The sequence below is a fragment of the Hirsutella rhossiliensis genome (genome assembly GCF_020360975.1).
Source record: "Hirsutella rhossiliensis strain HR02 chromosome Unknown scaffold00004, whole genome shotgun sequence".
Lineage (NCBI taxonomy): Eukaryota > Fungi > Ascomycota > Sordariomycetes > Hypocreales > Ophiocordycipitaceae > Hirsutella > Hirsutella rhossiliensis.
Genome location: NW_025408670.1, coordinates 2796940 through 2822695, shown reverse-complemented (window position 1 = coordinate 2822695; position 25756 = coordinate 2796940). Strand labels below are relative to the sequence as shown.

General features: G+C 61.0%; 7 protein-coding genes across 7 annotated transcripts; 4 read left to right on the top strand and 3 right to left on the bottom strand.

Annotated features, from left to right (window-relative positions):
- Nucleotides 1-178: 178 nt before the first annotated feature.
- Nucleotides 179-2143, bottom strand: HRG_04527 (carboxyl transferase domain-containing protein; the record flags this gene model as incomplete). The annotated part of the gene is made up of 3 exons (XM_044862998.1): nt 179-301; nt 365-1412; nt 1563-2143. 3 exons carry the CDS (start codon nt 2141-2143, stop codon nt 179-181), a joined length of 1752 nt encoding a protein of 583 aa, XP_044721612.1.
- A 392-nt stretch (nt 2144-2535) lies between these two features.
- On the top strand, nt 2536-3924 carry HRG_04526 (acyl-CoA dehydrogenase, middle domain-containing protein; the record flags this gene model as incomplete). The annotated part of the gene is made up of 3 exons (XM_044862997.1): nt 2536-3597; nt 3676-3731; nt 3834-3924. 3 exons carry the CDS (start codon nt 2536-2538, stop codon nt 3922-3924), a joined length of 1209 nt encoding a protein of 402 aa, XP_044721611.1.
- Nucleotides 3925-5604: 1680 nt separating this feature from the next.
- Nucleotides 5605-6878, top strand: HRG_04525 (enoyl-(Acyl carrier protein) reductase domain-containing protein; the record flags this gene model as incomplete). Its single annotated transcript, XM_044862996.1, has 4 exons — nt 5605-5980; nt 6058-6127; nt 6189-6497; nt 6581-6878. 4 exons carry the CDS (start codon nt 5605-5607, stop codon nt 6876-6878), a joined length of 1053 nt encoding a protein of 350 aa, XP_044721610.1.
- Nucleotides 6879-10799: 3921 nt separating this feature from the next.
- Nucleotides 10800-12425, top strand: HRG_04524 (uncharacterized protein; the record flags this gene model as incomplete). The annotated part of the gene is made up of 3 exons (XM_044862995.1): nt 10800-10920; nt 11003-11193; nt 11256-12425. 3 exons carry the CDS (start codon nt 10800-10802, stop codon nt 12423-12425), a joined length of 1482 nt encoding a protein of 493 aa, XP_044721609.1.
- A 1266-nt stretch (nt 12426-13691) lies between these two features.
- HRG_04523 (uncharacterized protein) lies at nt 13692-18254 on the bottom strand (the record flags this gene model as incomplete). Its single annotated transcript, XM_044862994.1, has 7 exons — nt 13692-14330; nt 14373-14987; nt 15078-15553; nt 15605-16079; nt 16155-17289; nt 17347-18071; nt 18219-18254. 7 exons carry the CDS (start codon nt 18252-18254, stop codon nt 13692-13694), a joined length of 4101 nt encoding a protein of 1366 aa, XP_044721608.1.
- A 1309-nt stretch (nt 18255-19563) lies between these two features.
- HRG_04522 (uncharacterized protein) lies at nt 19564-21485 on the bottom strand (the record flags this gene model as incomplete). The annotated part of the gene is made up of 4 exons (XM_044862993.1): nt 19564-19886; nt 19950-20192; nt 20242-20421; nt 20726-21485. The coding sequence occupies 4 exons, from the start codon at nt 21483-21485 to the stop codon at nt 19564-19566; spliced, it is 1506 nt and encodes a 501-aa protein (XP_044721607.1).
- A 2056-nt stretch (nt 21486-23541) lies between these two features.
- Nucleotides 23542-25543, top strand: HRG_04521 (PHD-finger domain-containing protein; the record flags this gene model as incomplete). Its single annotated transcript, XM_044862992.1, has 5 exons — nt 23542-24095; nt 24258-24551; nt 24603-24841; nt 24894-25309; nt 25367-25543. 5 exons carry the CDS (start codon nt 23542-23544, stop codon nt 25541-25543), a joined length of 1680 nt encoding a protein of 559 aa, XP_044721606.1.
- Nucleotides 25544-25756: the final 213 nt, after the last annotated feature.

Below are 25756 nucleotides of genomic sequence, written 5' to 3'. Positions count from 1 at the left end.
TGACTGGTCGGAGCCATGGCCGCGAGGCCTCTATTTAGCTTTATATATATACGTGTATATATATTTGAAGTCACTTGCAACGGCCATTCCGTGGTGATGATGGCGAGGCCGGGCCGTTTCCCAATCTGGCTCTCCGGTCTTGGAGCGCATTGAATAGACTGGCGGATGCCGCCTCTCCTTACATCCTGAAGACACCATACTTTGTGTCGCCCGGCTTTACCTGGTTGCGTCCCCCCATGGCGGCGTCGAGGCCAAGGGCGAGGTAGCGGCGGGTGTGTTGTGGGGGTATGATGCCGTCGTCCTGGTGCTCGCACGAGCAATGTTAGTCGCAGCCGCGTAGAAGAAGCAGGATGCAAGAACATACCCAGAGCCGAGCAGACGAGTAGGTGGCGTCGCTCTCGCGGTCGATGCGGGCCTTGAGTTGGGGATCGACCTTTTGGCCGACCGTCTCCATGACGGCGGCGAGCTGCTCGCCGCCCATGACGCCGATGCGGGCGTTTGGCCACATCCACAGGAAGCGCGGCGAGTAGGCGCGGCCGCACATGCCGTAGTTGCCGGCGCCGTAGGAGCCGCCGACGACGACGGTGAACTTGGGGACGTCTGCGCAGGCGACGGCGGTGACGAGCTTTGCGCCGTGCTTTGCGATGCCGTCGCGCTCTGAGGCGGCGCCGACCATGAAGCCGGCAATGTTCTGGAGGAAGACGAGGGGGATGCCGCGCTGGGTGCAGAGCTCGACAAAGTGGGCGCCCTTGACCGAGGACGAGGCGAAGAGGATGCCGTCGTTTGCGACGATGCCGACGCGGTGGCCGTGGATGGAGGCGAAGCCGGTGACGAGCGTGGTGCCGAAGTCGCGCTTGAACTCGGAGAAGCGGGAGCCGTCGACGATCCGGGCGATGATTTCGCGGATGGGCATGGGCTTGCGCAGGTTCGTGGAGGCGATGCCGAGCAGCTCGTCGGGGTTGTAGAGGGGCGCGTCGTCGACGTCGACGGCCTCTGTCGCCTTCTGCCTCGTTGTCGTCGGCCAGTTGAGGTTGGAGACGCAGCGCCTCGCAAGGACGATGGCGTGCGCGTCGTCGACGGCCAGGTAGTCGGTGACGCCCGAGACGGACGAGTGCATGCGGCCGCCGCCGAGGTCCTCGGGGGAGACGACCTCGCCGGTGGCGGCCTTGACGAGGGGCGGGCCGGCGAGGAAGATGTGGCCCTGGTCCTGGACGATGATGGACTCGTCGCTCATGGCGGGCACGTAGGCGCCGCCGGCGGTGCAGGGGCCCATAACGACCGAGATCTGGGGGATGCCGGCGGCCGACATGCGCGCCTGGTTGTAGAAGATGCGACCAAAGTGATTTTGGTCGGGGAAGACGTCGGACTGGTGGGGGAGGTTGGCGCCGCCCGAGTCGACGAGGTAGATGCAGCTTGGACGGGGTTAGCCAGACTCTTATTCTCTCGTCTCTTGCTGAGATTCAGATTCTCGAGCCCACAAGTTTACATTGTCTTTCGCCCTGTCGTTCTCGCCTCGGAGTAGGGGGAGGAAAGGGGGGGGGGCGCAACAGCACGATACTCACGGTAGCTTGTTCTCCTGCGCAACGGCCTGGGCGCGCAGGTGCTTCTTGACAGTAATGGGATAGTATGTGCCGCCCTTGACGGTACTATCGTTGGCGACAATGACGCAGGTGACGCCCTCGACGACGCCGACGCCGGTGATGATGCCGCCGGCGGGGACATCGGCCTCGGGGTACAGCTGGTAGCCGGCCATGGGGGAAAGCTCGAGAAAGGTGGTGCCCGGGTCGATGAGGGCGGCGACACGGTCGCGGGGCAGCATCTTGTTGCGGGCGAGGTGCTTGTCGCGCGCCTTGTCGGGTCCGCCGCGCTGGGCGGCGCGCGCCAGCTCCTGCATGCGGGCGACGACGTCGGCCATCTGGCGCTCGTTGTGGCGGAAGTCGTCCGAGGCCGGGTCGACGCTCGTCTGCAGGCGCGAGATGGCGGCGGCCTGGTGCGGCGGCGTGAGGCTGGCGACGCCCGCGCGGGCTTGTCGTTGCGGCGCTCGAGGGGGGTGAGGAGGCGGCAGTCGGGGCGGGAGGAGGAGGCGGCGGTGGCGGCAGGCCAGGCGGAGGGCCGCCTGCTGCGACGAGCTCGATATGGACATGACTGACGGTTCCCAATGGCCGGGCCCGAGCAAGTTGGTTGGGGTCTCGGAGTGGGAGAGGTGATGATGGCGAGGGCGGAGAGAGGCGAGGGTGAGGGCGAGGGTGAGGGCGAGGGTGAGGGCGAGGGTGAGGGCGAGGGTGAGACTCGGGCAAGGTTGGCGGGCCGCGACAAGCCGCGTTGAGCCGGGCTTGCGTCTGTCGGCTGATGAGGCCCGGCCTAGCCCGGCCTTGGCTCAGCCGAATCCCTCCTCCTACACCTTCCTCCAACTCGCCTCTCTCCAGCCGGCTCTCCATTGTTGCTCGCGGGCGCCAGAGCGTTTCGCGAATTCTTCACCTGCTACTTCTTATTTTCTCACTTTCCTCCGCAGACGTCTCGCGCGCAGCCCTCTCAATGGCCAGCCTCAGAACGGTGAGCAGGGCGGCGCTGCTGCTGAGCCGCCCTGCCGCGGGCCGTCAGCTTGGAAAAACGGCCATGTGCGGTGCGCGGTGGCACTCGTCCAAGCACCCCGAGGGCTTCGTGCCGCCGACGGGCGAGGAGCTGGAGGAGCTGCGGGAGCGGGTACAAGAATTTACGCGGCGCGAGATATCGGCCGAGGTGGCGGCGCTGACGGACAAGAGCAACGCGTTCCCCGACGACATGTGGTCCAAGCTGGGCGAGGCGGGCTTCCTGGGCATGACGGCGGACGAGGAGGTGGGCGGGCTGGGGATGGGGTACCAGGCGCACTGCGTCGTCATGGAGGAGCTGTCGCGGGCGTCCGGGTCCATCGGGCTCAGCTACGCGGCGCACTCGCAGCTGTGCGTCAACCAGCTCCAGCTCAACGGCACGGCGGAGCAGAAGCGCAGGTGGCTGCCGGGCCTCGTGGCGGGGACGAGCGTCGGGGCGCTGGCCATGTCCGAGTCCGGGGCGGGCAGCGACGTGGTGAGCATGCGGACGACGGCGACGGCCGTCGACGGGGGCTACGTGCTCGACGGCAGCAAGATGTGGATCACCAACGGGCCCGACGCCGACGTCATGGTCGTCTACGCCAAGACGCAGCCCGAGGCGGGCTCGCGCGGCATCACGGCGTTTGTGGTGGAGACGAAGACGGCGCGGGGCTTCTCGTGCGCGCGCAAGCTCGACAAGATGGGCATGCGCGGCAGCAACACGGGCGAGCTGGCGTTTGACGGCGTCTTCGTGCCGAGCGAGCACGTGCTGGGCCGGGTCGACGGCGGCGTGCGGGTGCTCATGGAAGGGCTGGACCTGGAGCGGCTGGTGCTGTCGTCGGGCCCGCTGGGCCTGATGCAGGCGTCGCTCGACGTGGCGGCGCCGTTTGCGCACCAGCGGCGGCAGTTTGGCGCGCCCATTGCGCACCAGCAGCTGGTGCAGGGCAAGCTGGCCGACATGTACACCAAGCTGCAGGCGTCGCGGGCCTACACGTACGCGACGGCGCGCCGCGTCGACGAGCAGGGCCTGGTGCGCACGCAGGACTGCGCGGGGGCCATCCTGTACGCGGCGGAGCGGGCGACCGAGTGCGCGCTCGACTGCATCCAGCTGCTGGGGGGGATGGGCTACGTCGAGGAGATGCCGGCGTCGCGGCTGTTGCGCGAGTGAGTTGTCTTTCCTCGTCTCTCTCACTGCTCGGGTGCCCTGCTGCTACGCATCTTCCTACGCATCTTCCTACGGGTCTGGGGCTAACTAAACGTCCGCAGTGCCAAGCTGTACGAGATTGGGGCCGGGACGTCGGAGATCAGGCGCATGGTCATTGGCCGGGCTTTTAACAAGGAGTATGCGGATGCGTAGAGGAGACGGGAAGAGTCGAGCCTGGTTTGCAGTTTGAGGGACGATGCCAACAGAGTGCGAAGCGGCCGAGTTGGAGCCAGATGAAACGGGCATCGTGGGGGCTCGGCAAACAATCGCGTTTCACGACGGTCTGGGCGGCTGAACTGCATGGGCGGGACACGGACGAATACAAGAAATGTGATGCGGTGGTTGCATGGGCAAGGAGGACCTTTGGTGACTGGACGTGCCATGTCCCAGAGATCAGCAATGGGCCCTGTAGCAAGACAGGGGGAGTCGAAGAGCACAAAACAGTGCGTTTGGTATTGGGCGTCGAGGGTAAAGATCAACGTCGGACGGTGGACGAGCGGGATGGACCTGCAGAGCCATGTTGTGCAAGTCTAGATCAGCTACATTGCAGGTTGAAGCATCGTGAATGGAGTCGAGAGCCAATTACAGCGAAATGGATACTACGGTGGCACTGTGCTCTGCAAGGTTGATGTTGTTGGTCTGGGGTGCTGCGGGGGGGGGGAGTGAAAAACGCCGTGGGCCCCGTGACCATGCCCGCTGGTGACGATGCTGCATCAGCATGCGGTAAAGGTCCCCTGGTTCCTGTGCGTTGCCTCTTTGTATGAAACAAATAGTTATCGCCCAGCTTTTGGAGCCTGGACGGGAGGGGGGCAGGCAGGCAGGCAGTCTTCTCGTCCGTCCATTGCTGTAAAGACAGTTGGAATGCCTCCCAGTACAGTATGTACATGAGTAGGCACCCACTGTACATACATCGAGAGAACCAAAGCATGTCCACTGTTTGGCCCCCCTACACTTTCTCCACAGCGCCGAGGCCCGAAAAAAAAAAGGGACTCAAGAACGATTGCACCTTTGAAAGAGAGAAAAAGGGTTCTGGGACCGTTTTCCATGAAACTCGGCGTGGCGAGCCAGTGTGGCATCGCATCAATTTCCCTCCACGGAGGAGGGAGGGCCTGGGGGGTTCTCGACTCGCAGCTGCAGTGCATCGAGGGACCGCCCACGGCACTGGAGGCCTGGTATCCATCCCCCACCGCATCCGCTGGAGCCTCGAGGTAGTACGGGACGGCTTCCCCGTCCCGTTGCATCTTTTTTTAGTGCTCGACGGCTCCCCCGCCCTCGCCGGAGGGCCCCCGCTCAGGGGGGGGAGGGCCGAGGCGAAGGCCGGCAGGGGAGGAGGGGGTGCGTGCTACAGGGGCCGCCTGAGGGGGTGCGGCGCCGAAGAGCTCGGGGCGTGTCGCCAACCTGCTGCCAATCCACGAGAGGACGGGGACAAGAGCGCTACTGCACTGTAGAACTTGGATACATCATCAACCATCCCGACCGCCCCAGCTCGATTCTTTTCGCCTTGCCCGCGTCCTTGCCAAAGGACCCTGCCGTGGAGAGCGTCATTGGGCCGGAGCTCCTCGACGATCCTCGCTCAACCTGATCCAACATTGTCGGCTCCATTCGCCACCCGGCGAGCTCTCCATATTTCCTCCCTCCCCCCTCTTCTCCTCTTCGTCGTCTCCTCTCCCTTCTCCTCCATACCTCGGCTGCCCGTCTTTTCTTTTTTTCCCTCTCTTCCCCTCCCGCCTCTGCTCTCCGGTTCCAAACCAACTCGTCATCGCCCTTCCTCCCACCGGTCCACCTTGACACATCAAGACCACGATAGCTTCCAACACACCCACCTTTGTCGCAATGGCCGCCAGACAAAGCAGCCGCCTGTTGGCCCCCCTCGTCGGCCGGCGCCCCGTCGTCGCCTCGCGCGCCCGCCCTTTGCTGGCCGTGGCCGCGGCGCGCAAAGGCCTGCACGACGGACCCCCCCGACGCAACAAGCCCGGCCACTACGCGCGAACCGACTCCGACGTGGAGATTGAGTACCCCGAGGAGCACGAGCTGCCCCCCTCGAAGCCCGTCCGCGGCCTGCCGGGCCAGTACGTCAAGCCCACCCTCGCCAGCTTCTCCCTCGACGGCAACGTCGGCCTCGTCACGGGCGGCGCGCGCGGCCTGGGGCTCGTCATTGCGCAGGGCATGGTCTACTCGGGCGCCGATCTGGCTCTCGTCGACATGAACAGTGCGGGTTTTCCTTTCCTTTTGTCTCTACCATTGCCGGCGCAAGTCGCGGCTCGGCTAACGCTCATGCGCCCGCAGAGGACGAGGCCGAGAAGCAGACCAAGCTGCTGATGGAGGCGTTCACCAAGGAGAACCCCAACGCCGAGCGGTAAGCTGAATACCCCTCTGCGCCGAGTGGAATGGCCAGCTGAAGCGGCGCTCGCCCGCAGCGTGCCCAAGGTCACGGCCCACTACGCCGACGTGTCGGATCCCGCGTCGGTCGACGCCTGCATCGCAGAGGTCATTGCCGAGCACGGCAAGATTGACAATCTCGTCACCTCGGCCGGCTTCACCAAGAACTTCGAGGCCATCAACTACCCCATTGACCGCATGCGCAAGCTGTGGGCCGTCAACGTCGACGGAACCTACCTCTTTGCAACCTCGGTCGCCCGCCATCTCATGGAGCGCAAGTGTCCCGGCAGCATGGTCATGATTGGCAGCATGTCGGGGTCCATTGTCAACGTGCCCCAGCCCCAAGCGTATGCCTTGCTTTTCCCGGAATCGTGTCCCTCGTGAGGGGGAAAAGAGAGAAGAAGGCCAGCGGAGCTAACCGTGACGACAGTCCCTACAACGCCGCCAAGGCTGGCGTCCGCCACCTGGCCGCCTCGCTCGCCGTCGAGTGGGCGCATGCCGGCATCCGCGTCAACTGCATCTCGCCCGGCTACATGCTCACGGCGCTGACGCAAAAGATTCTCGACGAGAACCCCGACCTCAAGCAGAAGTGGACGTCGCTCATTCCCCAGGGCAAGATGGGCCAGCCGCAGGACCTCATGGGGCCCGTCACCTTTTTGCTGTCCAACGCCAGCCAGTACGTCACGGGAGCCGATGTGCGCGTCGACGGCGGCTACACGGTGACGTGAGCGGCGCGGCGGCTTTTCCTTTTTGTGTGTTTTTTGGAGAATGGAAAACAAGAAGATGAAAAAGTCGGTGTGCTGGATGGCTGCCATACTATGCCGGCATGGCAAGGGCTGCTGCCGGTGAAATGGGCTCATGCGCGATAGACTTGGGGAAGCAGCTGTTTGGCTGGTCCCACCGTTGTAGCCTTAATGATAATGAAGCTTTCTGGAGGAGAGACATTGCCAGGGCGCCTCTTTGCAAGTGTCGTCACATGTCAAAAATGATGCAGGAAGCAGTTTTGCCACCACGATGAAGTTGACCATGACCACCATCCTCGATGACTCCCCGTCTACGGAGTAGGAATCAAGCCATGGGCAGAACCGACGGGATGGGACTGGTGGAGTCGTGGGGCGGGAGAATGAACCCCGGTTTCGGCGGGCGGCCCGGACTTTGCGAGGCGGCGGCCACGGAGAGGTACATTGTGGCATGCATGTATTATCTTTTCGTTCCAGATGAGACGGACACCTTGTTCTTCTGCCGCATTCAAGACCAGGTCCGATTCCCGCTGCCCAGCGCGTGGGCGATGGCTTGCTTTCGTGGCTTCGTCGTCCTACGAGGCAGTTACACGCTTCGTACTTTTTGAGTCGTGAGCTCCTCGGCGGTGGCGGCTTTCATCTGCACACGAGCTCGTATCGCGCGGCCTCGGGCACGACACAGAGGATCGGAGACGACGGCCAGGCACAGACATTCCCCCAGGCTCTGGAGTCTCAGCGTCTGTACCCCGGACTCGGCTTGTCGCATGCACCACGGCCTTTGCACCCGCATACGCCGTGCTCGCCACCTGTGTGCGACGGGGGAGGGCTTGTTTTCGAGCAAAGTGTGCACAGCATGAACCCGACGAGGGTGAGACGAGCCACGCTTCCACATCCTCCATGCTCGTCCTCACGAGGCAAAGCAGGAAAGCATGTCCGATTGTCGGTGGGCAGCACCCGCTGCTTGATGCCCAACTCGTCGACGACGGGTGCAGTAGCCAGGCTTTGGGCCACCATTGTCAGCCCGGGGCCCAGATAAGCGTGGCCGGCGCACAGGCGGGCCGCGTGGCGGGAAGGGTTGTCGGGGACGAGGCACCGGCAGGCAGCACATGCAGCTCGCGAAGCGGACGAGAGGGAGGACTTTTGGGGAGTGTTCTAGATCAGCCCTAGGCAGGTACATCTGTATATATGCTCTGATGCCGGGTGGTGGTATCCAGGTTTCTGGTTCTAGAACGTGCAAGGCATTGATGGGGGCGGGAGAGGCGGCGGCAGCGGCGGCGGAGGAGGCGGAGGAGGCGGAGGAGGGTTGGAGGGATGCAAGGCCCCCTGCCTCTAGGCCAACCCACCTCGGCAGCTGCGAGGTGGGTCGACTTTGGACGACCGAGTGTGTGGGTGCCTTGTTGCCGAGACGATACTTGTTGGATGGTGTTGTTTGTGAGTGCAGGCGTGTATGTACTGTACTGTAATTATGTACAGTACGTATTGTGTGTGTGTGTGCGTGTGTGTGTGTGTGTATCCCGACGATACACACACACACACACACACACACGCACACACACACACACACCACACACGTTTCTGCGGGCTCGATAAAGTCTGCACGCACGGGTGCAACACAGCGGGGAAGCATTTGGAGATGAATCCCCTTGACGGATGAAGCGAGGGGCATTCATCGGCATTCATCGACGATCATCAGCGACGAAGGCAGGTGTGGCGCATACAGGACGTGGCCCGCGGATAGAGACTCCTTTACTCTCCTTTTCCTTGCTCGCCACTTCCCTTCTGGGTCCTCCCGGCCCGGCCCGTCCGCCGAATACGAAGGGGGGGGGGGAAGGTGGCGAAGATGGACGCATCTGCCTCCCTTTGCCCTTTGCTTTCCTTCCTTCTGTATTTCGTCGGCCAAGTGACAGGTCACATGTGTGAGTGAGATAGATCATGGGGGGAGACGGGGGGGGGGTCGCAAGCCAGGGCCGAGCAAGCGGCGTCTTTTGCTTGGCCGGACCGCCGCGGCGGAAACAGCCTGTCGAGTGGTTGGGTCCTTGAAGCGCATAGAGGCCCGGGCGGCGAGCGCATGTGACGGTGCAAAGGCAGCGTGGCGTGGCTCCCTGATTCATCATAATCAGGGACCGAGATGAAGCAGCCCCCTTTGGTGCTGACGCTGGCCTATACTATATGGCGGTACCTGACTTCTCTCTCCTCGCCGTCATGCGCACCTCTGCGGCCATCCAATGTGGCGTACTGTACTAAATTACCTACTGTACTGTAATTACTGTACTGTAACTACTGTACCTAGAATTCTGCACAGCTAAGGTACCTACCTAGGTAGGTACAGCTCCGCGAGTACATAATTGACCTGGGCCGCAGCCAAAAGAGAGCGTGAGGCAATGTACCGGCTAACCTCGCGTCATGGCTGATGGCTGCATCTGGTACTCCGTATTAATTAATAGTGAGAGTGGCTTGTCCAGGCGATGGATGAGGCAGGCGGGCAGGCAGGCAGGCAGGCACGACTACCTACCGTAGTAAAAGGCACCTACCTACCTGCCTTGGCCAAAACATGGGCACGGAACTCCTCCCGCTGCTCCGGGGCAAAAAGCATCGCAGCAGGAGGTGAGGGAGGTACCAGAAGACGGCGGGCTTGCCCAGTTGCGGGACCCGCTGGCCAAACCTTTGCGTTGCAAAAGACTCACCGACCTCGGCCGTCTTTTTTTTCTTGACCCCCCCCCCCTCTTCTTCTCATCCTCCTCCTCTCTTTCTCTCCTCGTCCACGTCGTCTGTCTTCTGTCGCCTCCTTTGGCCCTGACGGCTGCTGCTTCTTCTTCTTCTCGTCGTCTCCCTCTCCACACCCGCCTCTTCTCGCTCCTCTCCGGCCTTTTGCCTGTCCGCGACGCTTCCTCGCCTCTCCACCGCCTTGCCGTCGCCGCCCTCCTCGCGTCTACTCGTCTCGACTCGGCCCGCCCCGGACGCTGCGGCTCTGCTCGCGCACCTGTCTACTGTACATCCATCCACATACTGGCTGCGACACCGCCGGCGCGCCCGCACATGCCACATGTGTACATGGACCAACCAGCCTAGCCCCCTGTGCCGTTTCCGTCGGCGCCCTTGCCCGACCCGAACCGGTCCCAGGTGAAGTGATTCATTCATTCGGCTTGTGCTGCCGTCGCCGCCATTTGCTTCGTCCTCAGCCATTCGAAGCTGGCCCCTTTCGTCGCCCTTTCGGTGGCGTGTTTTATTCCTTTGATTTTGGCCAGTCAGCAGGGTCCCGCTCAAGTCCAGGGCAAGCACGCCACGACACGCAACGAAAGCCCGTCCTCCTCCTCTCCAACCCCCGTCGCCGTCGACTTTTCTCTCGCCGGCTTCCCCTCCTCGCCACCGAGTGCGACGAGCGCTTCGCCGCTCCTCTGTGTGCTCCGTGCGTCAGTCGGTCGCCCGCGTGACCAACTAACAACGCAAACGCACGCACGTCCACTCGCCCATAGGCTCCACGCCTCCTTTTTTTATGATAGACGCTGTCGCACTTACACAGCATCACCCCCGGCCAAGAGAGCTGCGTGTATAAGCGCTCGGCCCCGTTGTCGACCCTGCCCGTCCCCGACGTCGTTATACCACCCAGTCACCCTCTACTTGCTTCTGTGGCCGCTCCACGTTTGCTGTCGCGCGACCCTGATTCGAATGCCCACCGCCTCTGCCTGCCTGGACCCGTGCCTTGACGGCACAACAGTCTCTTTTCCGCCCCTCGCCGCCTGGTCAAATCCTGCCACCATGCTTCATCCGTCCCGCAGCGTATAATCTTTCGCAGGCCAAAGCATTGGCTTGCGCTGGGGCTGGGGCTGTGCATCCTCGCCTTTCCAAGCAAACCCTGTTCAACCATTTTCGGCCGACCAAGGGATCCCGGGCAGCTGCTTCTCCCTGCCAATGGAGTCGAGCGTGCCAATGATATTGCCCAAGGGCATTGTCATCAACACCACAAACATTTACGACGAGGTCGCCAGCTACTCCACAGTTCCAGCCGACAAGGTCTGGGAGTATTGGCATGGTACGTCGCTTCTTACTCTCTGCTCATCTCATCAACCATGTGAGCTGACCTGGTGCCCTCCCACTCCGTTTCTCGCTCTCAGTATACACAACCACCAACAAGAGGCTCGAAGATCCCACAGCGCGCCGCCTCGAGAACTTTTGGTGGCATGTATGGGGCAGCGATCGTCGCTTTCTCAGCGGTCGAGCGCTGGCCCGCATCTATGAGGACATTTCCGTTGGCCCGACTATCGCGCCGCTGCAGGGTCCCCCAAATCGATGGGAGGGTCCGAATGTAAGTGGCTAGCCATGGAGGGTCACAGGGTCGGTCATCAACATCTGACTCCCCAAAACCAGGCTCCTCTGGTGACCAGACAGCTCGTACTGGCCCACCTGAGCCAGGAGCGAATCGCACAACAGAATCGCATCTCATCGCCGCCGACCACGAAACCGAGTGACGCTTCAGCCGAGAGCCTGTCATGCTCGACTACTTCGAAACCTGTGGCTCCACACCCGATCCTGAAAAAGTCTAGGGGTCCATCCTCGTCGGGTCCCCGGCCGACAGCTCGGTTCGCCTCCCCCCCCGAATCTGCAGACGAAGCCGACAAAGACGTCGATTTCCCTTCGTCTGGCAGCACCGCGACTACGGGCTTGGAAATGCCGTTGAAACCATCCAAGAAGAAGCCAACAACAGCAGGCAAGAAGTTCGTGGTGGCGTCGGCTGCTGCCAGGAGACGGCCCTTGCTCCCCAGAAAAACAAGTCCGCAGTCGCCGATACAAACGACAATGGCATCACGGGACGCTAACTTCTCGACGGGCTCTCGAGCGGCGGGACCGCCGCGCCCCGTATCTCCCATGCCCGAACGATCGTCGAATCTCACTGGCCATGATTCAGAAGATGCCAAGGAGAGCAGCGCTCGCCTGCCAGGCCCCAGCGCCAAGGCGCTCGGCAAGCGTCCCGCCTTACCTCCGAGGGCCATGTCCGAGAGGGGCGGAATCGCCAGCAGACAGAGTCTACAGTCAAGCTCGCTGGCAGTTCTGGGGGCGATGGGGCGAGAAAAGGCTTCGCTGCCTCGGGTGCAGTCTTACCTCGGCGACGGTCTCCATCCCAAGCCACCCCGTGCCTTTTCTGAAACGACCGGACTGGCTGGCTCCTCCGCTGTCGAGCCACCTCCAGCCATGGAACGCTCTCAGTCTCACAACGGATACGGCCGCTACTCGGAAGCCCGGGGCTCCACGCAGGGTCTCTTTACTGGCGCAACCGCCTCCATGACAAACGTGGCCGCCCAAGGAACCATAATCGACCAGGCAGGCTCACTGCCTGTTTCCAGCGTCCTCGGGTCGTCACTCAACGAACCCCTGTTCCCCACCCCGCCCTTGGCGTCTTCACTGCTTGAATCCCGCCTGACCCCCACGCAACCGGGCTCATCTGCTAGCGTGCCGATGGGTCGGACAAGAAGCCAGCTGACGCTGTTGCTGGAACGCGAGAAGGCGAGGACCGGTGATAGGCCACGGCCCAAGAGCTAGACGACATGTCTGCGCCTCGCGTGGCCTGGTCATGACCCCTATGCATCAGATCATGACACAAAACTTAGCCGCTTATCCTCGGGCGCAAAGTCGCCTTGGTCATTTATTTCCCTTGCTGTTGTTCTTATTTGTACTATACCATCTCACCAGCGGCCGGAGCATTGGCGGTGTTAGAAAAAAAGTAAAGGCTTAATTGACAAGCGATGACACGTCGGCCCTGCATTCGCAGGGTATCTGCGCTTTTTGTTTTTGTCGCCCTTCCCTCTTCTCTCTCCTCGAGGGCGAGTCGGAGGCTCGAGGTCAGTAGCCCAGGTAGTCAGTCATTGGACGGAGCATGGAGCGTACTGTACAGAATCGTGATGGAATTGGGCATGGGGTTCGAATGGGAAAAACTTGTGTTTTAATTTCCAGGGCCACGTTGCCACGAATCAAGGCCTTGCTTGGGTCTGGCTTGATGTTGTGCTCGCATGAGCGCCGAGCTTCTCTCGTCTTCAAGTACTCGGTACCATTTTCAAGTTGCAACGATCATGAGGGCGTCCGGGACTGGGCGGCCGGCTGCATGGAAGAGCAAAAGCACGCAGAGCAGCACCGGGTGGCTGTAGTGCATATATATAGAACCCTCTTAACGCCGTGCATATAGCAAAGGGACACACGCGTACTTTGTCCCCTCCCCCTTTTTCTTGCGCGTGGTTGCTCTTCCCTGCATGTTCATAAAAACGGAAAATCGCCGGAGGATATATTTTTGCTTCACTCGTCTTGTCTCCCCGTGTGGTTCTTGCTCGCGTTGCTCGGCGGGCCAGCCTTGGTCCCGACTCCTGCGGGCCCGGCTTTTCGTGCCCCTGAGTAACGGACGGTGATGAAGAAGTATGGAAGGAGTCAAAGAAAGAGAGATAGGGGGGAAGGGGGGGCTGGTCGGTTGGTGAGGGAGCGGTGGAAAGGGAGAACTCTTGGGATTGGGGCAGGCTCGTGTTCTGAGCACGTCGCCCGCTGCAGAATTATGAGAAGAGGAGAAAAGAAGAGACGAGTATATCTTGGTCCAGGCTGTTGTCGTTTGCAAAGCGTTCATCTTCCACACGCACAGCAGCAACCCCCTTCCCCTCTCACCCCTTTCCATCTCGCAGCCACCGCTTCGTACGTCACCCGTCTCTCAGCCTCCTCCCCCCCCCAAGACACGCGCCGCCGCCGCCGCCGCCGCCGCCGCCGCCGCACAAGGGGGTGACGATGCGGCCCGCGGAAGCAAGCGCCAGCATGGCCCGCGGCACACCTCTAGTTGTGGATGCCAAACATCTTGCGCAGCGCGCCAAACTTCTTCTTCTTCTGTTGTTGCAGCGGCACGTCGGCGCCGGTTTGCTCGCTGTCGGCGCCGCCGTCATCGCCGCCGAGGTCGGCGCCGAGGGCGCCGAGAGCCGACGTTCCCAGCGACGTGTTGCGCCGGTGAAAGGCCATGGCCTTGGTCCTGGAGTTGCCCACGGGCCCGCCGGCCGTCGAGGGCCGCGTCTTATCCGCCGCGAGGCCCTGCCGTTGCTCGTCGTCGGCGGCGCCTTCACCTCCCTCCCCATCGGGCAAGGGCCAACTAGGCCCTCGCTTGTGGTGGCTGTTGGAGCGAACCACGGAGAGCGTGTCGGGCGAGCGTTCAAGCCTGGTGTCTCGGCGCGCGGCGCTCTCGCCGACATCGCGTGAAATCTTGGGCGGGTCCTTCTTGCGGCGAAGGATCGACATTATGCTTCCGCGGCGGGGTCTTGGCCGCGCCGCCGCCTCTCCCTGAGGAGCCGCGGGGAGCGGCGTCAGCGTGCCCCGGCCAGAGCCACTGCGATGCAGACTCGATGCCTGCTCGACGCCCAGGGTGGCCCGTTTGGGCTGGGCAGCGTCACCGTTGCGATCCAGCACAGCTGACGAGGCCAAGCGCTGTGAATCATGCGTCACGCCCGCGGTCCCAGGCGCTGTCACGCTGGCCGACCTGTTGGCGCCGCGCATCGATTTCGCCAAGCCCTTGCCCCTCGGCTGTGGCCTAGGGATATCCTCGTCGTCGCTTGAATCGACGAAGCGGCTGCTGAAAAAGGACGGACCGCCTTCGTCCTCGTCACTCGAGTCGGCGAACCGGCTGCCGCCCTTTCCTTTGCCGCCCTTCTTCCCACCGGGGGACCGCTTGAATGGGGACAATCGCGTTTTGGGGCTCGTCGACGTAGCCTCGCTTCGCAAGGAGTGGCGCATCCGGCCCCCGCCTCCGCTCATCGTCGTCGGAGTGCCTGGCAGCGACGAGATGGAGTTACGACGGAACGCCGGTGGTGACATGGACCGCAAGCTGAACCGTCCACTGGCCTTGGTGGCCCCAGGAGGTGAAGGCTCTTGAAGGCTTGATCTCATGGACCTTCGGAAGCCGAGTGCCGCGCCAGGAGAAGCTCGCGAGCGTGTGAAGCTGCTTACGCTGTCATCTGACCCTCGTCGTCCCAAGCTCGGCTTCATGTTTCCTCGTGAGCCGAGGTCCTCTACAGAGAGGTTGCGCTTACGAGCCTTGTGAGACTTTATCGTCTCGGGCGGGTGGTAGGAGGCTGGCCTATCAGTCTGCGACAGTGATGGCCGAGAGCCCCCGGCATCACTGTCACCTCTCCTGTCCCTGAGAGATTTCCGCATCCCCGCGCCCGCCGCTGATGCCGCGGCGTTCGTGTCCATCTCAGGGCGTTGAGGCCCCTTCACATCTCCGGCCAATGCGGCCGCGGGCGCTGGAGCACTCCCTCGCATCGACTTCCTCATGCCACCTGGCTGCTCATTGACCGTTCGAGCCGATCCAGGCTGTTCGCTGCGCATGGAATGTCGAATCTTTGGCACTGCTTTGCTAGCGGTACCAGACTGTCCCGCGGGCGCAGAGGTTCGCCTATCGCTGGAAGCATCGTTTGTCCATTTTGTTCCAGGCATGATTTGATAGTTTCTTTCATTGAGCCCCCGAGGAGGCTGCGACGTCTCCTGTGAATGGCCCGTTGCAGTCTGTCGCTTGCCGTCTTCTTTTACACGCCGTGGCATGTCGTCTTCTTCGTCGTCGCTATCATCGGACAGGGCCTCGACCTCGAGTAGTCGGCGTTGGTCTGCGGATAAGCTCTTCCAGTACGCTTTGGCGTTTTCCCAATCGTTGGCTGGCTTAGGAGACGCCCTGCCCTGGCTTGACGGGACGGGCGATCCCGTACGCTTCTGGGCATCACCCAGGAGACCTGTCGCCACTTGCTCTCGACTTTCCGTGGGCGTCTTCCCGTCGGCAGAGCTCTCAACAACGGCGTCAAGGGAGAGGAATCCATCGCCGTCCACCTCATCTAGATCCTCGTAAGCGTCACTGTAGATGCTATATCGATCCGACTCTTCCTCTTCCTCTTCTATATCCTCCATCGCAGCATTGCTGACCACGCTCGGAGTCTCCACAGATCGTGATGGGGTTGAGGTCACCGTATCCTGGGAGGTGGCCTCGGCAGGCGTGTCGATATCCGGGCTTCGGTTACCATCGGAAGAATCATCATCCTCGGGGAATCGACCCGGGACTTCGGGCTGCCCACTTCGATAATCGCTTCTCTTGGGCTTCTCTAGACCCGGGCTGGGTAGAGAAATCGAGATGGTCGGAACGGGTTCGCCAACATCAAGAATCGCGCCGGGCTCCTCGTCGGTACGAGTCTCGGGTTCAGGCGTTTGTGGCGCCGCTGTTTTGGATGGTGTGGGCTCCATGACATCGTCCGGCTCCGTAGTCACGTCTGTGTCCAGGTCATCATCAGAAGAGCTCTCTACGAAAGTGCTTTCCTTTGCGCTGCTCTCTCCAGGTGGCATGGAGGCTGGAAGAGGCTCTCTATACTTGGAGATGTTAGCTGCGTTTCTAGAGGCCTGGTCCTGGGCGAGCGCCGCTCCGACCGCGGCATCCGACGACTGGCCAAGCTCTGTTCCCAGACTGGTCTCCGATGGCCCAGCTGCCGACGGGGACCATGTGCGTTCGGATGGCCGCACCAGAGGCCGCTCTTCGTAGTCCCTGGGTTTCTTCTCGCGCACGCTGCCAAAGAGAGGCAGCGCAGGTCGAGGGCTCATGGTCTCGTCCTCGCTCAAATTGACCGACTCCTTCTTGGCATACTTTGTGACGATGCTGTGCCACGGCTTCTTGGCCTGCGGGCTTGGAACAAAGGGCGATTCCGTGTCATGAGGCTGAACAGATTCACCAACAACCACGGTGTTCTTGTCGTCCCAGCTGACTCTGGCGCTCTTTTTCCTAGCCATGGCGGCATCGTCTTGACCATGGGGGCTCTGACGGCGCTCTGACGTTTCGGAGTCGTCGTCGGAGGGCGACGCGTCTCTTTGGCTCGAAAGTTTCATGGCAGACTTTTTGGGCGACACGGACCTGGGAGGAGGCTCATGTCTGACGAGAAGCTGATCTGGGGCCGGGGCAAAACGCGCCGACCGCGCTGGGCTTTCAGATGGTTCGCGAGCAAAGCGAGCGCCGCTGCCTGGCCGTATCGCCTCCGGGCCCCGCGCTTGTCCGGCGGCGGCGATACCCTGGGGCCCTTGGTCAGTCGGGACGGTGGTGGTCAGCGGCTGTGGTGCGGGCTGCTGGGTCTCTGGTGGTGCCCGCGCTTCAAGCTCTGGCTCTTCGTTCACAACGGATGGCTTTTTGGAGAGCGAAGGCTGCGTGTTGTCGGCCGAACTCCCCGTGTCTCGGCTCGTCGCTTGTTCGCCGATAACTACAGGCTTTGGGCTTCCAGGTTGCTTCTTCTTCTTCTTCTTCTTCTTCTGCGTGGTGGGTTCGCGCGACTGCTCGGACGCGATGGTGGCCTGCGGCTCTGAAGCGACGGACGGCTTCTGCCCAACAGGCAGAGGTTGGGGATGTTCGAGCGAAGGCGCCCTTGTCCTGCCGACTGTACCTCGGGAGAGATGAGAGCCTGTTCTTGCAATGTCTTGCTTCTTCTTCTTCGGCTTCTCAGTAGGCTCATGCATGCTTTGCGAACGCGCCAAAAGCTCGCTTCGAGGAACCATCCTTCTTGAATTGGCATCGTAAACGGGAGTCTGATCGTCGATGGATGCAGCAGGGGACGGCACCCTGGCGCGAGGATAGGAGAAGTTGATGGAGGGGCTGACACTTCCGGGTCGCGGTTCTTGTACGGCAGCGGCTGACTGCGAAACAGAGTCGGACCTCCTGACGTTAGCGGGATCGCCCGCGGTCGCGCCGCCGAACCAGGAGCCGTGCTGGCCATGCTTCATCTTCTCACTGGCGGTGCGGAAGGGCTGCGTCTGTAGCGCAGCGGGCTTGCGCTGGCCCCCGTTCGTCTTGTGGTCAGCAGCCAGGTGATGGACGTCGATGGGGAGGCTCGGAACAGGGGGAACGTTGGCGTCTCTGGGCGCGGGACTTGGACCGGGCGATGGCGAGCGAAAGGTTCGCTCAGCCATGGAGCTGACGCTGGGTGTTCTCTGCAGGTCTCTGTCGCGGCTGGCTTGCGACGACAACGAGGGGCTCCTCCGATGAGTGCGCTTGGTCTGGACCTCGGCCACGTTTGTCGGTGTCACCGGGCGCGCCCTGAGAGCCGCAGCGGCGGCCGCCGACGAGAGCGACGCGTTGGAGCCGCGACGCCCAAAGGCCGATGCAGCCGCCGTGGCAGCATTGGGGTTGGCCGTCTCCCTAGTCAGAGGCTGTCGTCGCGGCATGTGGTCAGCAAGGGTCCCCGAGTATGAATTCAACGGTGTCCTTTGTCACCGGATGGCGGCAGCAGCTGCGTCAAAAGCCGGCGCCCCGCGAGTGACGCCAAAGTTTGTCGTGCCGCCCTAAGCAGTACATACCTGGACCGGAGGCGCGTGCCTGCGGGAGCCAAACATCCTCTTCAGCGGCTGTGCATGGAGTTGCGTATGTATGGAGATGAAGAAAAGGCAAAGGGAGGCTAAGAGATGCGCTGGGAGGAGGGGGACTAAAATAGTAGTCGAGGCCGGACGAGGGTTGCAGGCCCAGGGCAGGCGGCTGTTTTGTGGTGACTGGTGACCCGACCGACTAATAATAAAACCAAGCAGCAACATGAATGACCTCGATGACGACGGTACATAGACTAGTTAGTTAACTACCGCACGGAACTCCCTAGGGGAGGCTAAGTCCTGGGCTCCGACCCGGCCCCCCCCACTGTGACCAGTGGCGCAGACCCAATGCGCTGGATATGCGCTGAACATGCGCTGGACATGCGCTGGACATGCGCGCTGAACATGCGCAACAGGGGGGGCGCCCGGCCATCGCCCACTGTTTCCACAGAACTCCCAACTCCCACCTTGCCCTTTACGGCAATCAAGACGACTGGTTGGGCAAATACCAAGTTACATGAAGCAATATAAAAAGAAGAAAAAGCAGCAACCAACCGGTCGACGCGACGAGTACCAAGTACCGTAGCGCCCTTTGCACAAGCAAGTATCGAATACCTACGTCACTTGCATCTGTCGTCTCGCGGAGTGCTCCGTCGGGCCCACACTCCGGCTTCTCCTCCACCTCCATATGTGGGCCCCCCCGGGCCTGGCTCGACGGCCGCTCCGTCTCTCGCGCCCGAGCCTTCCCGGCCCACCGACCCCTCGCTTGTGCCACCTGAGACGGCCCAAGTCTCGCAGCGTTGCTCCCGCCGGCAACCGACCGGGCCGCGGGTGCCTTCGCTTTCACACTACGCTTCCATCTTCTGCTTACCAGGCCATCATCCCACGCACAACACAATCGTCAATATCATCAACGTGGATTCATAGCCTGCATCGTCGGGCAAAGTCGCATATAAACTGCTCAGGCTGTCCTCGCCCACCCGCGCGCGAGCAATTGACTGACAACGCTGACATGACATAAAGCTGTTCCCACGCTCGCTTTGGGCCACCTCCCCACCGAGATGGCTTCAACGCCAGCACTCATACATGCCAACTCAAACAGGTACTGCTCACGGCTTGTGCATCGTCGTCCAAGGTCGGCTCCAGACATGCCATCTCTCTGGCCCATCGGTATTCCCAAATCATGACGTGCAACACGGTAACCTCGTGCCCAAAATGTCCAGAAGCTGGCAATGGTCGAGGCCAATCACCATGCGGAATATCAAGAAGGAGGGCACTCGATAGAGTGAGGAATCCAGCGCCGCACGACATCCACGTGCCATAAGCCCTGCCTGACCGACTATGTCTTGGCATGTGTGCAAATAGCTTCACCCCCGCCGACTCCCCCAGCTGGCCGACGTTCAGAGGGCAGCCTGGCGTATCTTTCTTCGTAGTCGCCCGCGTACTCCTCTTCCTCTGATTGCGTCGAATGGCTATGCCCATGGTGCATGGGCGGAGCGTCCTGGTCGCCAGCCACGTCTGCCGGGCCTTGGTCAGACATATGGTGCCCTCCATGACTGCCCTTGTTGACCGCCTTGCCGTTCTTCTTGCCCTTGCGGCTCTTCGCCTTTGCCTTTTCGAGCAGTCGCTTGCGGTCGGCTTCTTCCTGGCGGTGTCGGCGATCTTTGATTTCGTAGTCTCGGATGAGAGCGCGAGGCGGCTCGCCAAAGATCGACTCGTATTCACAGAATTCGCAGATCCACACATCTTCGCCCTTGGGGGGATGATGATAATAGTTCTCGGCGGCAATCTGCCGGCGGTGACGCGCTGCAATGTTCAACTCCTGCTCCAAACGACGACGTGATTTCCTGCGCGATTGGCTGGCCTTGGCGCCGGTCGCCTTGGAAGACACTTCGTGGTTGACGCCATTGGGTGCCTTGGATACGGCCCCTGCCACCTGGGGTGCCAAAGAGTGCTTGTTTGGGTGGCCTTTCAAAGTGTGAGCACTGTTATCAGCTATTCGGAGCGGTTGACTCACCAGGCCACTGCACTGTTCCAGCTACCTGAGAGTCACAGGTGAATGTGAACTGTGTTGACGCCGGCGTGGTTTTCGCCATGGCAGAATGTTGCTGCAGAAGACTAATGTTCTCCTGTCCCTGAGACGGCAGCTTTTCGGCGTTGGCTATGGCACTGGAGATGATGCCACTGCCTTCTTGTGCTGCGACAAAGGATATTCATGTCAGCATATTTCCATAGGCATTGACAATGACTGCTGAGTAAAAGCAAGATGTTGAGGAACAGAGAGGTGGTGGCGAGCTGGTGAAAAGAGATGACTGGATCACGGGAGCGGTTTATCGATGCGCGGGGAAGCCAATTTCACAGGAGCTCGAGCCGCATGTAGTCGGGGCAGAGCAACCGCAATCAGCCCGAAGGTGCTAGGGAGACAGAGAAGTGACCAAAGGAAAAGAGGTGTAGTGAGCAAAGAAAAAGCACCGACTTACGTGATGTCCAGGGAGACACACCAGCTTTCGATGACCGCGCCGGCCATACATTGTTGCCGTCTGGCAGAGCTTGCAGGGGACTTCTGCCGTTCCTTGCACGACCCAGTCGCCCTCTTCCGGGTCCAGAGAATCCCTGATTGATGGGTACATAGGGCCCCGACGCCACGTAGCCAGAGGTGCTGTGGTGCAATCTGTCATCGTGGGCATTGCTCGTAGGAGAATGTCCACCAGCCGAGATGGCGAGGGAGCTGGTTTCGCTGTTGAGCGAGTGCGCAGCGTTGATGGCCGAGTCACCTGCGGATGGGATTTTTCGCTTCTTCTTGTTGTTGGTGTTTTCAAAAGAGTCGTAGCCATCGACTGATGAGGTTGCCGAGGGCGGTGGCTGGGGGTCTGCCGGTCGAGGTTGATCTGGCCGAGATGGATTGCGAGCTGCTCGGCTGAAAATTTCCGGAGGGGATCGAGCGACGAGTGTGCTACGCACAATAGCTTCCTCCTCTTCCGCAACTTCAGGACCAACGCCGTTTCGCAAGGATCCAAAGGTTGCTCCCAGGTTCGATCGCCGATTGTGTTCAAGAGGACCGGCGGACTCGGTGGCGACGGAGTCCCCACCTTCCTTGACGGTATACGGCGGGTAGTAAAAGAGGGGGACGGTATCGTGGGTGGACGGAGGATATTTGATCGAATGGGCGACCTCTGGCGACAAGCGTTCTCGAAGTCGACGCTTCGGTAGTGGCCGGATAGGCCGGTCTGGAAATAGAGCCGACACGGTATCAGGTGACATTATATGACTGTTCTCTGCGGTATGCCGCCGAGTCCATATTGTCAGCAGATGAGTCTCCGTGATTCCGGGGAGCCTAGACATGGTCTGATGGAGAAGGAAGCGGAGAAGAAGCCTAGGCCATCCAAGAACTGCGGGTAGCTTGGCCATGACTGTACCGGCCCCAGCAGAGCAAGGCTGGGGAGGGGATGAGGGGGAATGGATGGCAGCGAAGAAAAGGGAAGAGATCTGAGGCTAGGCAGGGGCAGGTGTCGAGCGAAGCAGGAAGCCATGAGGAACAGCGTACCCATCTATCATCGTACATGCAAGGAGCAAGTTCAATCGGACAAGAGGAACGCGGGCCCCGGATAGCACGGGCGGCGAAGCTGGGAGCGACGTTTGTATGGGCTGGGATCGCGGTTCTCGAAGTGAAAGGGCTTGCAATTTCTGGTGCAGAGCAAACGGTCGACGTCGAGGGAAGGCAGCGGTAGCAAAAGGGCTCGTGTCCGTCAGGCTCCAACGGCAGCTTTTCTGGTCGAAAAGTTAGAAACCCCATCAGGACACGTCATTAGTAACGTGGTGTATTTCGGCGCCTGCTAGTATTTCGGGATAGACGAAGGCACGTTGGGGCCCGTTGGCAGGGCAAAGAGGCGCTCTCCTGCTCGCTGAAGCTGCAAGAGGGAGAATGGCGGACTGACCTGGCTGGTCCACCGGACACAAACGAGGGATGCCTCGGTTCAAGGCCAGAGGGGCGCCGAGTCGCTGCAAGGAGGGCGCCGGGAGCTACGGGCCAGTGAGCTCGTGGGTGATGAAGAAGCCAAAGCCAGGCTTGAGATGCAGCGACACAGACGATGGACCGGTCCGTCGTGGATTTGGGCGACACACTTTTGATTGCAGGTGACAGCATTCGAGAGCAACTGCTGTGTGGATCAGGAGGCAAGGGCCTCCGCGCAATTATGTAAGCAAGCGTCAACCCGGGGGCCCGGGGGCGGGACAGTGAGCCAAAGGTGCTCTTTTCTGTGCGCGGGCCTCATCGCGCTCGTCGACACCGACACAGCTCTGCGACGAGACCAGGAGCATGATGCCTACCAACACTTCGAGCAATCGTTGTCCAAGGGAGAGGCGACGAACCGACATACTCTGTCCAGGCATAAACGACGAGATGCGGTAACGTGCCTGTTAGTAATCTGACTGTCTGTATCTGTATTTGCAGCTTGACAACTGGTGCAGTTTCTTATCCGAAGCTTAGCCTGTCCCGCTCCGCGCCGCGCCGCCCGTGTGCAGCGCACCCTGCCATGAAACTCTTTCGTGCGATCATTATACATACCTACGCATACAGTTTGTGAGTCTTTTTTTCTTTTCAGTCGGAGACCTCTCACAGTGCAGCAGGTTTTCCGTTGTCAGAAGTCGCAGGTTACCAGAGCCGGGTCACTTCTTACGTAAGGCAGGGAGAAGTTCAGGCACCGCACAGGGCATAACCAACCCCTCACCCCCACCGAAAAGCACTGCAGTGCGGTCGGCAGGTAACTAAGGAGGTACCTAGGTAGGTACCTTCGCACGCCGTGCCGCTCAGCAGCTGCAGTGGGTTAATTACGGCGCAAAGAACTTGGGTTAGCACACTCACGGAACTATCCCGCGCTCCGGCACAGAGCACCGGCCAGCCCTCTCCTCCTCCTCCTCCTCCTCCTCCACCTCTCGCCCAGCCAAGCTGATCGATTCCGCCTCTGCCCGTTTCTTTGCCGGCCTTCCACCGGCCTTCCAGGCTCGAGCGCGTCCAGCATCGCCTGCTTCGGTTTACTCAGTCATGATTTGTCGCCGCCAATCTATTCGGCTTGGTCCTTCATCGTCTCCCGCGTCTGTCTGATCCGGTCGCAATCGCTGCCTCCAGCTCTTGACTGGTCGCCAGCCTCGGCGACGCCTCAGCCGTGGCCAAATCTACCCGTTCTCGCACCCCCCCAGCTTTCACTCAGGCTAGCTGCGAGTCGTGGAGCCTCGAAGACAAACCTCGTCACCGTGCCTCGACGCGCCGTCCGTCTGTGCCCCCTCCCTCCCAACAGCACATCTCTTCCGACAATCTTCAATGGCACCGCCTTCGCCACGGCGGTCCTCAAGAGCTCGCATAATCAATCCCCAGTCTAAGCAATCCTCCGTCTCTTCGAGCACCTCCGGCCGCCTTGAGCGCAACACCAGGTCTCTGAACAAACCTTCGCCGGGCAAGTCGACGCCCAGCGCCTCGCTTTCTTCAGAGCCCCTCGACGAGCCCGACGTTACCCTCCTCGGCCGAAGGCGTAAGCGCGGTCCCGAAGACGAACAAGATAAAGGCGCCGACGCAGGCAATCTGGTCATGGCCAATGGGAGCGACGACCTCCAGGATGAGGAGGACGAAGCGGTCCGATGCATTTGTGGCTCGGAAGACTACCCTGGCCGCCCAGCGGTCGAGGGTCCCGACGCCGACTTTTTCGCCGGCATTGAGCTCACTGAAGATGTTACGGGCTTCTTCGTACAGTGCGATGTCTGCAAAGTCTGGCAACACGGCGCCTGCGTGGGCATTTTCAGTGCCGAAAGTTCTCCCGACGAGTACTTTTGTGAGCAGTGTCGCAAAGACCTTCACAAGATACACACAGCCAGCAACGGGTACGCGACTCTTTCCATATCCTGAACTTGGCTTTGAGTTTGCCCATTTCCTCCAAGGCTTTCAATTTGGTCCTCGATCTTCTTGGACCACTTCTCCTTTCCACACTTGTCATGCCCCTGTCATGGATCTTTTTTTGTCTCTGACAGCTTCTTGGTCTACAGGCAAAAGTATTCGAAATATGTCCCTCTCCATCGCCCTTCGCGAGCCACCTCTCAGGCAACGTCGATTACCAAGGATGGCGCTCGATCGCCGAAGAACGGGGCTTCCAAATCATCCCGCCCCAATTCTGCTTCCCAAGCGGCAAAACGACGGTCTACAATGAACAGCCGTGACGCGGCCTACGACGACGAGCTGCTGCGGCGCGTCATGGAGGCGAGCAAGGAAGATGCCGCCCATGATTTGACAGACAACCCAGCAGCAAGGCGTGCCAAACGAGGCCGCAGCGGCAGCGAGGAGTGAGTTGCCCTCGGGGGCCAGCGATTGACCACTGCGCTAACCCGTCGTAGCAACAGCATGAATGTCAAAAGACAGCGCACTGGCTCTCGATCCGTCTCCCCACCGGTGGAGCCCGCCGACGCGAACGGGGTCGATGGCTCGGACGACGAGCCGGGCACTCGAAACGGAGCGAAGAAGCCCAAGAACAATAGAATCCAGCGCGAAAAGACGGAGAAGGAAGAAAAGGAGCGTCTGAGGCAAGAGGCAGCAAGCAAACGCAAAGGACGGGCCGAACGCCGACGAGCAGAAGGTACGGGCTGCAGAATCAAAGCTTTGAGACTCCCTGACTAACGGGTGCATAGATTCAGATCTTTCGGAAGAAATGCCCCCGGCTACCACAAAAGCGACCCAAATTAAGAGTGTCGAGCCGCCCAACGCAGAGGAGTCCCCCGCGACGGCACAGCCGCCGGGAACTCCGCCAACAAGTCATCCAACGGCTACAAATTCGCACAAGAGAGGAGCAAGAAGCAACCACAAGAAGGGCAAAGGCAAGAACCAGTACACGAAGGACCGCGACGCAGACAAGGAAGAGTCGCCGGCTCGGTCCACGTCGCGAGACACACAGAAGAACGCGGAAGAGACGACGGGCAGCACGAAGACGTCGGCCAACGACCACAAACATGGATCCAAGAGCAAGCAGGCAATGGCAAGCAAGATGAGCATGCTAGACATGAAGCGCCGGGTGGCTGCAATCATGGAGTTCATCTCTCGGACCCAGGTGGACCTGGCTGCCGAAAACGGAGGTCCTGCCGACAGCGAGGACTCACCACCCCAGGTGGAAACGGCTCCGACGAACGGCGAGACGACGGCCGCAGGCCCGCCGGGAGGAGCTGTGAACGGCAACGGGACGGCTGGATCTGACGAGAAAGATTTCAAGGAGCTGAACTGCATCGAGATGATGGACGTGCTGACGCGCGACATGGTCAAGTGGCAGAACCAGTATGCGTGCTAACCGGGCCTGCTCCCGAAACGCACAGCTGATCATTGCGGAGAAGACCGGGGAGGCACGCTCTTCATCTCGACTTGGTTTGTTTGTTGCGCGCGTGGGCTTTGTGTGTATGATATCGGCACAACGCGGTGGCAGTGTCGCGGCGTTTTGGATGGCATTGGGGCATCAACGGCGTCTGGGTAGTTGGGCAGAAGGAGCTTTGTCCCCCCAGTATGA